The 16,163-nt window shown below is 40.6% G+C and overlaps 1 protein-coding gene across 2 annotated transcripts in view; it reads right to left on the minus strand.

Moving 5' to 3' along the window:
- The window catches only part of MOB1B (MOB kinase activator 1B), a 47,921-nt gene that overhangs the window by 6,809 nt on the left and 24,949 nt on the right, over window positions 1-16,163 (minus strand). The window contains exons 1-3 of one of the 2 annotated variants that reach the window (XM_018553563.1): window positions 7,444-7,457; window positions 6,655-6,821; window positions 4,358-4,451 (exon numbers count right to left, since the gene is read on the minus strand). In XM_018553563.1, the coding sequence (XP_018409065.1) occupies window positions 4,358-4,451; window positions 6,655-6,821; window positions 7,444-7,457 (275 nt within the window). Of the gene's footprint in view, window positions 1-4,357; window positions 4,452-6,654; window positions 6,822-7,443; window positions 7,458-16,163 lie in introns of those variants that run through there. The other variant, XM_018553562.1, reaches the window with a different exon arrangement.

Below are 16,163 nucleotides of genomic sequence, written 5' to 3' on the forward strand. Positions count from 1 at the left end.
CACCCCCCTCCCCCTTCCTGACATCCATTGTTTTCACCCTTGGATGGAAATAGTAGTGGCAAAAAGGCATTTCTATTAAGGTCGGAGATGAACATGTATCCCAAAAGAAAGAAGATTTTAAAAAAACAAAAAACTAAAACCAAGTTTGTAGGTTTAACGTGAAGGTGATCTTTGGTGTTTTACATTTCCATAACCCACCAGAAATGATAGTTATGATCATCCCATTGATGTGAAAGTGTGTATGCGGAAATATGTAGAAACAATCAGCACATGTCAATAGATTTCATGACATGATACCAGAATATTTATGCTATTACTGGCAGAGTAAACAAAGACTTTGATATGTCACCAATCCACTCAGTCAGGCAACTGTTTTTTTTATACATAACTATATATAGACCACAATGGGCTGAACTGAAAGGATAATTTATGTTCTGTTAGAGTCTAAAGAGATTGTTTGATTACTGAGTGATAATTACAACATGTTCCCTTTCCATATTCTAAAAATACAAACAGTTAGGGCTGGCTACAAGGTATGTTTTGCAGTTTAAAGACCTTGGGGTTGATTTACTAAAGGCAAAAGCTTTTCACTCTGCAATAGAATTTTGCCTTAGCTTAGTGAATGTGGTGAAAATTCACTTTACAAAGAATACCCAATCATGTGCAAGAAAAATTAAAAAAAACTATATTTGGCTTGCACATGGTTGGGTGATAGAACTCAGTAGAGCTTCACCTCATTCACTAAGCAAAGGAAAAATCCCCTTGCCAATCGACCACCCTATTTGCCTTTAGGAAATCAACCCCATTGTGTTTATGCTTCTGATGCAACAGAATAGTTGTATATTTTGAAAATTAAACAACTATAGAATTTGTTTGAATATGGACAGATTAAGAGGATGGTGATAATACATGGCCCAATCCCAGCAATAACTGTGATGGCCAAACAAGGAACTGGTTATGTAGGTTTTCCCTAGAGCATATGAAGCATTTCCAACAATCAGAAGTCTTCATTACTATAAATAGTTTTTTCTTTTACTTACTCCAAATTAAGAATGGTGTACAATAAAATATTTGCCCATCTTCAAACTGGTAACAGCACTGCCACTTTTATTCAATCTTGATTGATGAGTAAATGTGGCACAGATGTGGTTGCCTTTTCTGTGTCCCATTTACCTGGCAGTCAAGTCATAGACTAGATAACAGTGGGTGCTGGTGGTGTAGTGACTAGTTTTAGGATAGGCAGACATTTTACTGCACATCATTCTTAGCATTATATATGCCTATCTACAGTCTTAATATTCTTAGGGCACAGTTACCTTGGTGATGAAAGCAGACAAGCAAATGTTCACATCCATATGCAAACTAGTTAAAACATTTCGACACCGAGAATGGAGAATCTAATTGGTAATCTACATGATACACAGGAACAGTGTAGTACCACTTGGGACCTTTAGATCTTATACAGTAAAGAAAATAATTATTTGATCCCCTGTAGATTTTGTAAGTTTGCCCACTTACAAAGAAATGAAAGGTGTATAATTTTTATCATAGGTGTATTTTAAGTTATAGAGACAGAATATCAACCAAAAATCCAGAAAAAACTGTTGCAGTTCAGTGAGTAAAATAAGACAGAATCTACAGGGGATCAAATAATTATTTTCCACACTGTATACAATATGGAAACCTTGGCTTTCGAGAATCTTTCCAACTGAAATGAGGTGACGCTGGTTGACTTCTCTACTACTGTGGTGAAATTCGAAACGTGTTGGGACCTTTGCTATATATCTTTAGATGTTGATCTTGCAGTTGCTAGTGCCCCTCGGTCATAATGTTGGGTTCGCCGTGTGCCCCCTGCAATCGTGCCCCTCTCACCTTAACCTCTCTTGCTCTACTATATGTCTTACTTTCTCTCTTCTTTTCTCCTTTTTTACTTCTTGTCATTGTTTTCCCTTCTGCTTCCTTTATGGCTGATGGTCACCGGACCTTTAGTCCCTGTCTGGGCTGCATGTTGTGAACATTATATGTAACCTGAATGATAAGTTATATATGTTCAGCTTGACTGCGGTTCCTGGAACCTCTGATGAAAACTGATGGGTCTACTTATAAGCTGTATGATGGTCATTGTTTATCTATGGCTGTTTGCCAAAAACTCTTTCAATAAACTTTTATTGCATATAAATAATTGAAATACGCTATGCGGATGCTTGCATGAGAAGAAACCCTTGGATTTGTAAGGAACCGAGGGCTCGAACTTGTCCATTCACTTCACAACTAAACTAAAGCTGGCCATATGCTGCTTAGATTTTCGAAAAAACTTTCATACGAAAGAACTTTCTTTGACTTTCTATTTGTTGATGGGTAAAATCGACAATCCATTTTGACTGTTGTGCCGAAAAAACGAAATTCCAACGATGAATGCGGTTTTCGTTCAGGAAACTCCATTCATTCCAAAATCAAACGAAATTTCAATTGACATACCTCACATGTCTGATGGCATTATTGGGTGGTAAAGAAAGGTCTTTCGTACCAAAGTTCGTTCGGGAATCTACTAGTGTATGGCCAGGTTAAGTAACTGCATCTTGGGGCCCAGCATGTAGTTCCTAGGTGTGTCTCTGTGCCCTCCAATGTCTAATATGTAGTATACAGCACAGGCACATGGTACAGTGCAGCTGCACGATTTCTGAGCAAAAGGATGCTCTTGGTCCTTGTAATTTCAAAATTATCTTCAGTGAAACTGAAAGCTGCTGGCCTGTAGATAAATATGCACCTTGAATAAAACAGATGTATAATGTAAAAGCAGAAGTATTCCACTGTACTATTTGGCTTTTTGGTGTCCATTGTGATTTTCTCGAAATGTCACAGGATGTTACAAAGACAGAGACTAAACAAGACCATCTATTTTGTATCCTGTTTCTTTTCAGTTACATTCTGCTGCAAGAACCCTGGTGGTTTCGTGCAATAATACCATTAGAGAGTAGAAATCTAAGTAATAATAGCCTAATTCACTTTACATCATGGCCAATTTGTGGGGCCTATTGCTAATAGAGTGTACATAGTGTATAGTCACAGATCTTATCAGGACCATCATGTTTTTCACCAGACAAATATATAGATCATTACTGGATGTGGTGCTAATTTACAAATGTTCTCAGCTATGGCCATTAGCACCCCATACAAAATGGAATCGATTTTCCTTATAGTTCCTTGATTTGGGGGGTGGGGGTGTGTGTCAAATCAGCATTCAACACACGAATAAAGAGATAGTGACAAAAGAGGTATCACAGATTTGCTTATGAATAAAACAGGGTGCATACATTTTAACAATAATGTTGTTACATTGTATTTATTAGTTAGTTTTTTTTCCTGAACAGTATTCCAAACACTGGTAGGAAACTTCCTATTACACAGCAGAGGTTGCAGCCACGGCTGTAATACAGAACCAATCCTGGCTGTCGTTTTGCCAGCAGGGATTCGCCAACAAGAGTGGCAGGGTAATGGCAGCAGGGGAAGAGGGAAGGGGAGTATGACATATGCCCTGTGAAGGTCTATTAAGTTTTGGGGTATATGCCACATGCCCAAAGTAAGCAAATGGTTAATAAGAAATATTATGCTAAAAACACAAAATTAATAAAAAATATAACAAGTATGGTAGTATAGCTGAATTAAAGTGACACTAAACTCAGGAGTTAAACCTTAAAAATGCATTCAAGTACCTTAACTATTTACAAAAATGTATATTATTTGTGTATCTTTCGGCTGTAAATCATCAAATGATCTCTGAATTGATGCCAACACTGTCCTTCTTTCTGGAGGGTGGCTACTTTTGTTCCCCATGGTCCCTGTGTGCGTTGTAAAGTAGTCACTGCTACAAGCTCCCTCCCGTGATGGACTACAATCTCACGTTTAGTTTACTAATTTGTACTAAGACTGTAGTAAATCACAGGAGCAAGCTTGGAGCGGTGACTACTTTACAACACATGCAGGGCACCATGGGGAACAAAAGTAGCCACCCTCCAGAAGGAAGGACAGTGTCAGCATCAATTCACAGATGATTTGAGGATCTACAGCTGAGTGATACATGAATAAGATACATTTTTGTTAATAGTTAGGGTACTTGAATGCAGCATGCCCAAAGTCTGCAAATAGTTAATAACAAATATTATACTAAAAACACAAAATAAATAAAAAATGTAACCAGTTTGGCGGTATAGCTGAATTAAATATTCATGTAATGATTCTGTGGCTGATTTTCAGATAAAGCATATTTAGGCATATGAAGCCATGAGATGTAATGATGTAAAGATGCATACAAATAATGTGGACATAAACAGGCAAGACACATAAAAAATCATCTTACTTTGGCCCAGCAGACATTACTGGACAACTCTCCTCTGTGCAGAAATCTGTAATGGTTCCATATAACATATTGATCTGGTTGAAAAAGTCCACAGCTGAAAGTGACAACAACAGACTATTAGATGCCTAAATGTGTGCAGATGGGAAATTATGAGGCAGAAATTCTGTGATAAAAAAACCCCCACACCTTTAGAAATGTTTAGTAATGACAAAAAAAAATTCTAGATAATGGCCGGCTTTGTATTCTTTGTAGGGATGCACTGATACTGCTTTTTCGGTATCGAGTACAAATATTTTTTTTCAGTACTCGCGGATAGCGAATACCGATACTGGAAGTATCATTTAGGGCTTGTTCACACCAACTGCGGTGCGTTCCAGATCGGTTGCTGCTGGAACACACAGCAATCTCACACTAAACTTCCCCCTTCGTTCTGGGGCGGGAGGGGGTGCATTGACGTCAATGGCACCGCTGCCACGCCCCCCCCAGCAGTGCAATCTTACGAATGGCAAAACATTGCCTGCGTTTCGGTCCACTGTGAATGCAAAAAAAATGCTGCATGCTCTATTTTTTGCATTCACAGTGGACGGAAACACAGGCAATGTTTGCCACGTGTCCGATCGCACTGCGGGTGGGGGGAGGGTCGTGGCTGAGGTGCCATTTACTTCAATGCACCGCCACTCCCCCTCCCGCCCTATAACGAAGTAGGAAGTTTAGTGTGTGATTGCTGTGCTTTCCAGCAGCTACCTCTCTGGAACGCACCGCAATTGGTGTGAAGAAGCCCTAAGGAAGCTGGGCGGCGTGTAATGACTCACCGCCCAGCTTCCTGATTAGCCAGGTGACGAGGAAGCATGGAGCCAACTTCCTGATACCGGAAGTTCCGGTATGGGGATAGACATCCAGAGCATTTGGGCGAGTACCAACACAGTACTGGGCAGCACAGTGGCATAGTGGTTAGCGCTTCTGCCTTGCAGCACTGGGGGTCCCTGGTTCGAATCCTGGCCAGATCACTATCTGCAAGGAGTTTGCAAGTTCTCCCTGTGCGGGTTTCCTTCAGGTACTCCCGTTTCCTCCCACACTCCAAAGACATGCTGGTAGGTTAATTGGCTCCTGTCTAAATTGGCCGTGTATCTATGTGAGATGGGGACCTTAGATTGTAAGCTCCTTGATGGTAGGGACTGATGTGAATGTGCAACTATGTAAAGCGCTGCGTAAATTGTCGGCGCTATATAAATACCTGTAATAAATAAATATTCCCCTTTGCATTACATAGTTTGACTGGAGATGAGCTTTAAAAGTCTATTCATACTTTTTCATGCAGTCCCGGACCGTCATGAACAAACATAAGCAGCGGGAGGAATTATCACCTGTTACTAGCTGCCTTACATCGGAGACAAATTAGTAACAGCCGATAATGATTCAGGAGCGTCATATGATCGCTCCCAAATCACTGATTGGCAGCTTTCCAGGCCTGTGTTTAATCACTTCAGGACCGCTTTACATAGCTGGTCCAAGATCATGGCTGCCACAGCTGGCGATTTTCTTTTTCTATACGTGATTTGGGTGGCTGTACAGGATGGAGAGCAGGAGCAGAGCAGAGCAATGTCCATTCCCCGCTCTGCTCTGTGAGCAGTGTCTCAGGAACCGCTGCGCTCACTGTGCTTGGCACAGCTATCAGAGGCCAGTTGAAATACTGGTTACACAGGGGATCTGGCACAATACTGTGCTCGATCCCCTGTATTGGAGGCCAGTGGAGACATCTGGGGTATGAAAGAGGACCTGTCAACTGCAAATGCTATCACATAGGGGCTTGCTAGCCAATGTGTGATAGCAATAAAGTCAAGTAAAATAAAAATAAAAAGTGCCTAAAAAAAGGTAAAAAAGATAATTACAAAAATTAAAACCCTGCCGCCTCTGCATGCGAATGAAAATGCGCATGTAGGGAATGCATCATACATGTTAGGCACCGCTGTGAACATCAAAGTGAGAGCAATAATTCTAGGGCCATAATTCACTGTTAACTCTAAACTGATGATCATTAAAGGCTTTAAAAGTGTCGCCTATTGACAATTTGGAGTACTATAACTTTTCGCCATTGCACGGGAGCAATTGTAACGCATGACATGTTTGTCATTTAAGGCCCTTGACATACAACATGGCCAAAACAGTCTGGTCAGGAAGGGGCTAATATAGCTATTTCCATGCCATCTTACAAAGCAAGTAAACTTGATAGACATTTGCTATAGCAAAACACTTTTTAAAAGAATCTGATTTGTATTGTAAAATATATCAGTTCTTACTATTCACAGCCACCCATTCATTGAGGTCCTCCCCATCCGGTAACATGACAGCCATTCGGAGGTTTCCACTGCCCAGAGTGGCTTCTGCATGTTTCAGCAGCTCGTACTGGTGGGATCCTTCAGGAATACTCTTCTTTGGTTTGAAGGTCTTCGAAGAGCGATTGCCACTACATAAGAAGACAGAGTGTATGTTAAAGGAGTTGGAAAGTCCCAGCATATACTATCCTGTTATAACATCAGCATTGTGATAGCAATACATACTAGAGTTGTTTTTCATAATGTAATCAAATTATACTTTAAAAAAATCCCTTTTATGTAATGGGTGCTGCCTTCTGTCTCCCCATCACTTTCATCAACTTCCTGGATTGCCAGTGTGCTTTGTATCTCTTTTCCTGCTGCTTGATGTGATGTAATCTCCATTTCTCAAGACTATATATCCCATCATGCATTACTTCCAGCAAGCAATGATAGTGTTACATTGTTCAGACGTGAAATAGTAGTTCTGAAGACAGGCTTTGTGAGAGTTGTTAAACAAAAAAGTGCATATTCACAGGGTGGAGTGAAATTGTATCAGTGCATTGAGGAAGTACATCCTATGGGCATCTTCAATAAGTAAGTTTACAAACTTCTAGATAAATATGGTTATTAGGAGTGGGACACAACTTATGGAAAACCAATATAGGAATACATATTTTAAATTTAGTTTTGACCATAGATACCCTTTAATGTTTATGGTCACCAATGCAATGTGAAAAAACTATTACACAGTAATATATAATAAAGTGCTACAAAATCGAGGACATAATAGATTCCACGGTCAGCAACAGAATGTAAACAATGGGGAGCAATAGCCAGGCTGCTATTGGCTATACCAATTTCCAAAGCCAATAGCAGGCTGGCTATTGTACCCGCCAAAAAACAAAATTTTAAAAATTAAAGTAACATATGAAAAAATAAAAAATGCGCCTACGTGCAAAAACCAAAATTGCGCCACACGTTACATATAGTCGCAAACATCGCAGTGAGAGCAATTATTCTAGGCTCATCAATCACTGTTAACACTAAAGTGATGAGCCGTGAAAGCGTTTAAAGTGTCCCCTATGGGAAATTTTGGTTATTGTAGTTTTTTGCTGTTTCACTGACGCACGCAATTTAAAGGCTTGACATGTTTGGTATCTATTTACCTGGCGTGACCCCGTCTTTTATATTTTATCAAAAAATTGAGTATTATATTCTGTTTCTGTGCACTAAATTTAATTTTAGTGTATTTTATCCTAAAAATACTGGTTGGATAAACATTTGCGCAAATACCTTGCAACATTGCAAATTGCAACTAGCATCTTCTTAATCTACAGGGTCTCTACAGGGACTTTCAGTAAATGTATCATTGTTTGGAGGTCCAAAGCGGTTTTCCAGCCAAAAATTCAGATTTTATCATGTGTGTGCAAATGTAAGAAATTGCTCCGGACAGCAAGTGGTTAAACATTTGATATGTTTTCTATTTTCTATTGTGAATAAAATGTGGGTTTATGAGATTTGCAAATCATTGCATTGTGCTTTTATGTAGATTTTACACAACTTTTTTGGCGGTTGTATTTCTGGAGCGCCATTTAAAAACCGTGCTCTGCTTACTACCTGTGCATGTGCCAGGCATGCACACAACGCAGTAATCATGCTGTTATTAGACAACGCAGATCACATGCAAAATACACAAAGTTAGTCAGAGTGGTCCTGTACCTTATGATCAATGTAATGCCGAATTACAGCAATAACAAATGTAAATGAAAAAAATTTCAACAGTCCCTCCCCTTCCTCTTCTGCCATTGATCTTCTCCTCAAGTCCTTCACTGCAAGTAACACTGAACAACAACAAAACTGGGGCACACTATTGACAAGTATGGCACACTGAATAGCAAGGGAGTACACAGAGCAGCAAGGTGGCATATTAACCATAAAGGGGATACACTGACCACCGATGTTATAGGGAAAAACACCACGGACCACAAAAAATTATGGGGCACTCACTACTGATCACTAACATTTAAGGGGCACACACCACTGAACACCAACATCTAAAAAGAGACACTCACCATCTACCACCACCATAAGGAGGCTCTAACTCGTGACAACTGAAATATGTAATCTGTTCTGTGCATTAGATAAGCCTGACTTTGACTGCTGAACGGTATACGCTCTGCCCTAAATTAAACAATTTTAGGGTCATCTTGGGACCTTAAAAAAATGCTATAGGACGTCAGAACTTCAGGGGTTTTTCCTTTATATAGTGAAAAATATTTTAAAACAGTGGTTATTAAATTCCACCCAAAAAACTCTAGCTGACACAAAAAAATTATTTAAAATTAATTTGGATACGGTGTTGCATGACCGAGTAATTGTCAGTCAACCTATCACAGCATACAGGCTGGTACTCCAGTGCTTAAATCCACACGTGTTTCCTCTGTCCATGTACCACCTCTTTTTTTTGGCATAAATAAAGAACGTAAAAAAAACCTGGCTCGGTATATAAAGCTCCATCCATGGAGACCAATCCATCTTAAATATTTTCATTGATTAGTGTAGAATGGCTGAGAGTTTTCATTAATTAGGTACCAAGACATTTTTTGCTGGACCTGTGCTTTGTGAGGTATGGTCTATTTACAGGCCTTGGCTAAGACCTGCTTAGCTGTAGGGAAGGTTAAAAGTGTAAACTGATTATTGTTGCATCCCTCTGGTTTGAGATTGAGTAGGGTTTTATATGGGTTCTTTAATACAAAACCTAGAACTTTATAAATGAGCTAGTAAACATGGATCTAATGGCATTTTATTTTATTTGTATCCCCTAAAACCGCTGGGGCTTAGTTTCTGTTTATCTTGAAAGCATAGTCCACCTTAGGGATTACATTCATGTTACACCCATGTTTAGGGTGTACCATGAAACATGGTCTCATTCCCCAGACCCAATCCCATCCACCACCACTTTCCAGAATTTTGGAGGGTCCTGGTTTTTTTGTTTTGTTATTATTTAGCCCAACTGTGTGTGGCTCTTCCCATCAATTCACAGATCCACTCACAGGATCCGTGAATGGAAGGACTCCAAGTACTATCTGCCAACATGGGAGAGGCACTCATAGATCTCGGATGTCACCACACTTGTAGTCCAGTGTGATACTTCCTCCAGCCCTGTAACAGTAGGTCCGTACCAGTGATGTGCAGCGGCTTGGTGTGAACCCAGCTGACCAGAGCTCGTGCAAGCCCATGCAAAATTCTTACCCTCCCACTCCCTCAATCAGTTGTGGCCAGGGAATTCCCTGTCCAGAAGCTACACATCACAAAGCGGTAGAGATTGCCCCTACCACAAATTATTTGGCCAGAAGCAGAGTGTGCTAGTCACAATTTTGTGCAGGCTTAAACAAACTCCAGTCAACTGGGTTCGCACCAAGCCCCTGCACACTAGTCCATATGGAGGTACTCAGCCCCCTACTGAGGCTGAGGGAAGAACTTGCAGGAACCTGTGGATTGCTCCTGTGATGCAATGATAGTGGTTGCCATGCTCTGCAGGCTTCAATTCAAAAATTGAATAAATGCACATTTATTATGTTACTTATTACATTTCTGAAAAAGGTTGACTATGCCTCTAAAGAGCAGTGTGATGTTGTGTTCTATATCTGTTTTCCAAGCCATGATTATAAAGCAGATTTACTATATCATTGCAGCTAGATTAATAAATTCTCCTTGCTGCCTTGAAGTACCACTGCAACAACATAAAACCTGTCCCTGACCTCTTCTTCTATGATTGTGCTTCGAATAAAAAAAATAAAAATCTTTCTCATCTACAGTAGTAAATCTGTCTCAGACCTTTGCAACTACTGTAAGTGTATGTTAGCGCCCAGTATTTGGAGTAAGAGTCTTCAATGTACATCCAAAACAAACGCATAGATTTTGCTAAATGAGAGAGATAAAAGTCTGATCCATCGTCTTTGTTCATTTGTTTGATAAATGTCCCTCAAAAATGTACATTTGCAGATTGCCATTTCACAGTTAACATAGAAAAGTCTATCTTGGTTTGTCGAAAGCTGAAGATCATGGTGATTCAGAAACCTGGCAACTGTATGTGGGCATGAGGCAACGGAACACCAAAATAGCTAGAATTGAGCCGCTCTCCAACTCTGACAATCTAATGTTAAGCTCTACATTTTGGCACCCTAGCTCCTGGGTATTTTCTGCTGCGTGAACACACAGAACACTGTTATTACTTGATGAACTGGCAATAGATGCAATCTCTTTCTAAAACAGAACATGGCACTGCACACATTGTAGCATTTGGTCCTGTACTCAGAAGATCTCACAGATGTAAGTGTTGTTTATCCTCATGTAATTAATTCCTATAAATCTATATATAAAAATAGTTTGCTGCATGTCTTACATATTTCCTGTTCAGTGTGTTGGGGAATAACTTCAGCTAAATGTACTGTACAGATACTTTAGGAATTAGGGGTGTTAGCTTCCTAGCTATGCAGTGTGCTTTATGTAATAGGAAAAGAAGTACTTGGCTGAAAAGGGTAAACCTCCATGGGGCTGATTTATAAAGCATTCCCCCGGCTTCACGTGTAAAAGCTGGAGGCAGGCCCGGCGCTACCGCAAGGCAAGTCAGGCGGCCGCCTTACAGCGCTGCAGGGTGAGGGCGGAAAAAACAGGGCATTTTGACAAGTACTTGTACTTGTCAAACTTGGGCGCAAAAATCAACCTTGCCTGTGTAGGCAGGAAACCTAGCACCGGCCCTGGCTGGAGGAAGGAACACTTAGGGGCTGTTAAAAAGTATTCACGCCCAGCTTATAGCATATAGCTACAGGCTGACATACTACAGGCTTGTGAATCAGCAGTGACATTGCAGATAGCCATGTTTCATGTAACATTTTTATCCCACTATAGTACAAGCAGGAACAGCCCACATGCGAGTGGCAACTCTGCTCTGAATTTAGGGGCAGTGCAGCATTGTTTCCACTAGGGATGCACCAAAACCGATTTTGCGGTATCGAGTACAAGTACCTATATGTTTCTTTTGGCACTCGCCGATACCGAGTACTGATACCAGTGCTTCTGCTGGCATGGAACCGGCTTCCATGTAATGACATGCTGCCTGGGTTCCTGATTGCCCGGGAAGCCGGCTCCATGTATTTTGGCCAGCTCGATTTTGATTGGCCGGGAAACCGGCTTCCCAGCCATTCAGCATTGTCAACACCAATTCAGAGATGATTTGAGGATCTACAGCTGAGAGTGATACACAAATAAGATACATTTTTGTTAATATTTAAGGTGCTTGAATTTATTTTTAACTCCTGAGTTTAGTGTCACTTTAAGGTCCACAAAAAGGATTCCAGCCCAGTTATATACGAGTTATCAGAGCCTACTTTTTAAATAAACGGGTCCTTAGGAGTCCAGAGATTTTGTAAATATTTTCAGCTCTCTCTGTACAGCATCACTAGTGCCTTTGCTCTTCTTATTTTCATAGTGTCTCTATGGTTACTGATTTATTCACTTGACAAGACAATGCCATGTGTCCCCCGTGTAAGATGCCAGTGAACAATTTAACCCACCATCACCCTATAAAGATAATACATTTTCCTTTTTGGGGGCAAGAAATATGTAACAATGGTAATATTTCCATTGGTTGGTCAACCTAATCACCTTTACTTGTTTAAAAATAAAGGAGCAGTAGAGAAATGGAATGGAGATATTCTTCTCAATGGACATAGTATTTGCAGCTGTACCATCTTAAAGAAGTTACATTTTAGGCTCTTTTGAATATTGTGGTTCAGTTACACTGAATATAAAAAGGATAGCAAGGTTCTTTGCATTAACAGCTGCCACATTTGTTCAGGATTAAGTCACATAAACTTCTCCCTGCAAGTACTGCATACAGACAACTTTGGTATGTTATAGTTTCTTAGAGCAAACCTGTACTGGGGCAGTATGTAAGCTTCTGTTGATTACTTCTTCTTGAAATACTAGTCCCCTAACAATAATGCTAATCCACTGGTTTAAACAAGGTGTCAAAATTGCCCTACAGTATATATAATCCCTAAAAGCCCAACTGACACATCCTCAAATCATCTCTGAATTGGTGCTGACACTGTCCTTCCTTCTGGAGGGTGGCTACTTTTGTTCCCAATGGTCCCGGCATGTGTTTTAACGTAGTCACCGCTCCAAGCTTGCACCTGTGATGGACTAAAATCTCAATACCAATTAGCAAAATAAATGTGAGATTGTAATTGTGGTGTGCTGAAGGCCATGTTTGTTGCTTCTAACTGAAAACGTGAGTAGAGGTTTTATTCAGAATGAATGACAATGCACGTAGGCATTAAAGTCAGTATCTACTGTTGTACTTTACAACACACACACACAGATCCATGTGCACGTCTAGATACGTGTGATAGCAGGAAATCTAGCCTTGTGCATGAATGCTCTGAAAAACCTGTTGATAGCGTAAAAAATGGGTGTACCATTTAGTTTGATCTGTCAGAGAAGAATTCTAGTCTGCTATTACCCCACTCCTTGTCTATATATAAACTTCACTGATACCACCAAGCTGAATTCTCCTCTAAAAGAACCTTAGTTTGTAGTAATAACATTTACAACCCTGCAAACATGTTGGATGTGCTGTACCATTTTCAGGGCTAACTCCTTCCATACATTTCTGCATACCATCTCTACCAGTTCTCTAGTCAGGGCAGTATAGAGCTTAGCAGTACAAAATGAAGGGAAAAAAAGAAAAACATGTGAAAAAATAACAAACTCTTCACTTTTTTGTGAATAACCCTGTTAATATTTAATATTTAATTTTTTTTTAAAAAGGTTAGAAAAAAAAATATTTCGGTTTCGACTGACTTTTTATTTTCAGTTTCAAAATTAAATTTCGGTGCACCTCTACTTTTTACACTGTGGTAGGGTTCATACCATAAGAGGTTTGAGCATGTGCTGTCATTTGTCTCTAAGGTAGAGTTCATACGGAAAGAAGGCTAAGCATGTGCTGCAATTGTTCTCTAAAGTAAGGTTCATACCGTAAGCAGGCTGAGTTTGTGCTGTCATTGGTCTATAAAGTAGGGTCCATAGCATACGAAGGCTGTGCACGTGCTGTCATTGGTCTCCAAGGTAGGGTTCGTACCGTAGGAAAGCTCAGTATGCGCTGTCATTGGTCCCTAAGGTAGGATTCATACCGTAAGAAGGCTGAGCACATGCAGTCACTGGTCTCCAAGGTAGGGTTCGTACCGTAAGAAGGCTGAGTATGCGGTGTCATTGGTCCCTTGGTCATTGGTCCCTAAGGTAGGGTTCATACCGTAAAAAGGCTGAGCATGTGCTGTCATTGGTCCCTAAGGTAGGGTTCATACCATAAGAAGGCTGAGCAGATGCTGTCAGTGGCCTCTAAGGTAGGGTTCATACCGTAAGAAAGCTGAACATGTGTAAGCTGAACATGTGCTGTCATTGGTCTCTAAGGCTTCATCCACACCAGCGATAAGGACCAGCCAGTTGACTCCTGTGGCAAGAATGCGCAGATTCTTGCGGCTGGGATCACAGGTGGTTGTAGAATGCTGCGGCTGGGAAGCCTGCACAATGACAGGCTGATAAGAGCCTCAGCTCACTACGATTGTTCGCATGAATCCACACATTCACCGGCTGCCTGTGGTTAAGAACAGCTGACCGGCCCTTGATACATTTCGAGATTTGTCCCAGTGCTTTCTCCAGCTGGCTGTCTCTTCTACAGTTTACCGTGTAGTCCATTAGGTGACATCCAAAGGCGATGCCCAAACCACCTCACCTGCAACATTTTACTTCAAACAAACGAGATTTCTCCTAACCTGGACAAAAAGTGCAGCACATGCAATGTTGCCTACTTGGCTCTGTGAGGCTGTAACCACTGAATTAGCTGCTTTGCATGCATGCATCTATTGCTTATGTTCTATCAAAGGGATGCACCGATACCAAGTACAGTACTCGGTACAAGTACAAGTACAGATACTTTTCCAGCTCCAAGACTAGACTAGACTAGACTAGACTAGAGAAAAATGCAAAAGTTAGGAGGCCGCTGTCATTTGTAAGGAGCACAGGGAGCTCCTGGGATTTGTACATCCGTGACACAAGTGATGCACTGATATCATTTTTGCAAGTACAAGTACTGATGCATTCCCAAGTACTTACAGATACAAGTACTGATACATTTTTGTTTATTGTCATGTGACATTTTTTCTAAAACAATACAGACTAATGATTTCAGGACAGTGGTGGAGCGCCAGAGCCATGTCCCAGCTGCAACCGCTGCAACCCTGGTAGTTCTCATGAAAATGCCAAGTACCGGCACTGTTATCTGAAAAGTATTGGTGCATCCCTATTACATAGCCATAAGAACAGATATGCTGGCATATGGAGTAGCTGAATTTGGACACAGCCAGAATACTTGCTTTCATAGATCCAACCTCCCTGCTTGCAGGGTGCTTAGTGCACATTTTGTTTCTGTTACCCTCAGTCTATGGGGGCTATTTAAAAATAATTTACAGAGCCATTCACCTTGTGAAACTCCAAGAACTTCACTCAGTGTGAATAGAGTCAAAAACGAATGTTCTAAGTATATTTTCTTCTTCCCATCCCCCTCTATCTGATCACTGGCATAAAAAAAAAAAAATCTAAATGCCCTTCCTACTTACCTTAAGTCATGGTCACGTAATGCTCTTTTGCAGTCTTATCTCCCTTTTTTGTGGGTCCTTCTGCACATGTCCACATCACTGCCTGTGTGACATAGACACTTCCTATTGGCTGTCCAGTGGCGGGGTCCTCTCAGGGTCCAGAAAAGGAGTGACATAATTGCAAGGGGCTGTTGGGGACCCAACAGCAATGGCACATCTGCATCGCTGGATTATGAGTCCCTGCACCCATAAACAGCTCCATCAAGTGGCCCAGTCGGTGGCCTTAGGTAAGTATACCTTGGTGTTTTGACCAGAGTTGGACTTTCATCTAAGCAAGCAATCTCACACAGAACAAAGCAAATGTTCAGTTACATACAGTATGTATAGACCAAAATCAAGTGAGAAAATTTGGCACATGGTCAAAGGCAAAAGTGCACTTCAGACTGCATGCACCATAACTGTACATTCCTACAAATGTATAATTGTATACTGAACTTTTTAAAAGTCAGATAATTGCACTTACATCGACAGAGCACATAGGCAACCCAAGCTTCAGGTTGGGTACTGAGTAAAATAGGATGAGATATTCCCATCCAATCCCTATGAAGTGACCTATACCTGGAATACCATCAATTGCTACAACAACTGTCAAGACGAAACCTATCCATTTGTGCAAGTGTCATGTATGTGAACATAGTTTGTTTATATTAATAGCTTCATGCATGTACTTTGCCAATGTTGACATTGAAAATATCTGGGCAACCCTAAAATTAACTGAAATTGTATGTCTTGGAAAAATAAATACAGTAATACCTTGGTTTACAAGCATAATTC

Source organism: Nanorana parkeri, unplaced genomic scaffold (genome assembly GCF_000935625.1).
Source record: "Nanorana parkeri isolate BGI_ZX_2015 unplaced genomic scaffold, ASM93562v1 scaffold124, whole genome shotgun sequence".
NCBI lineage: Eukaryota > Metazoa > Chordata > Amphibia > Anura > Dicroglossidae > Nanorana > Nanorana parkeri.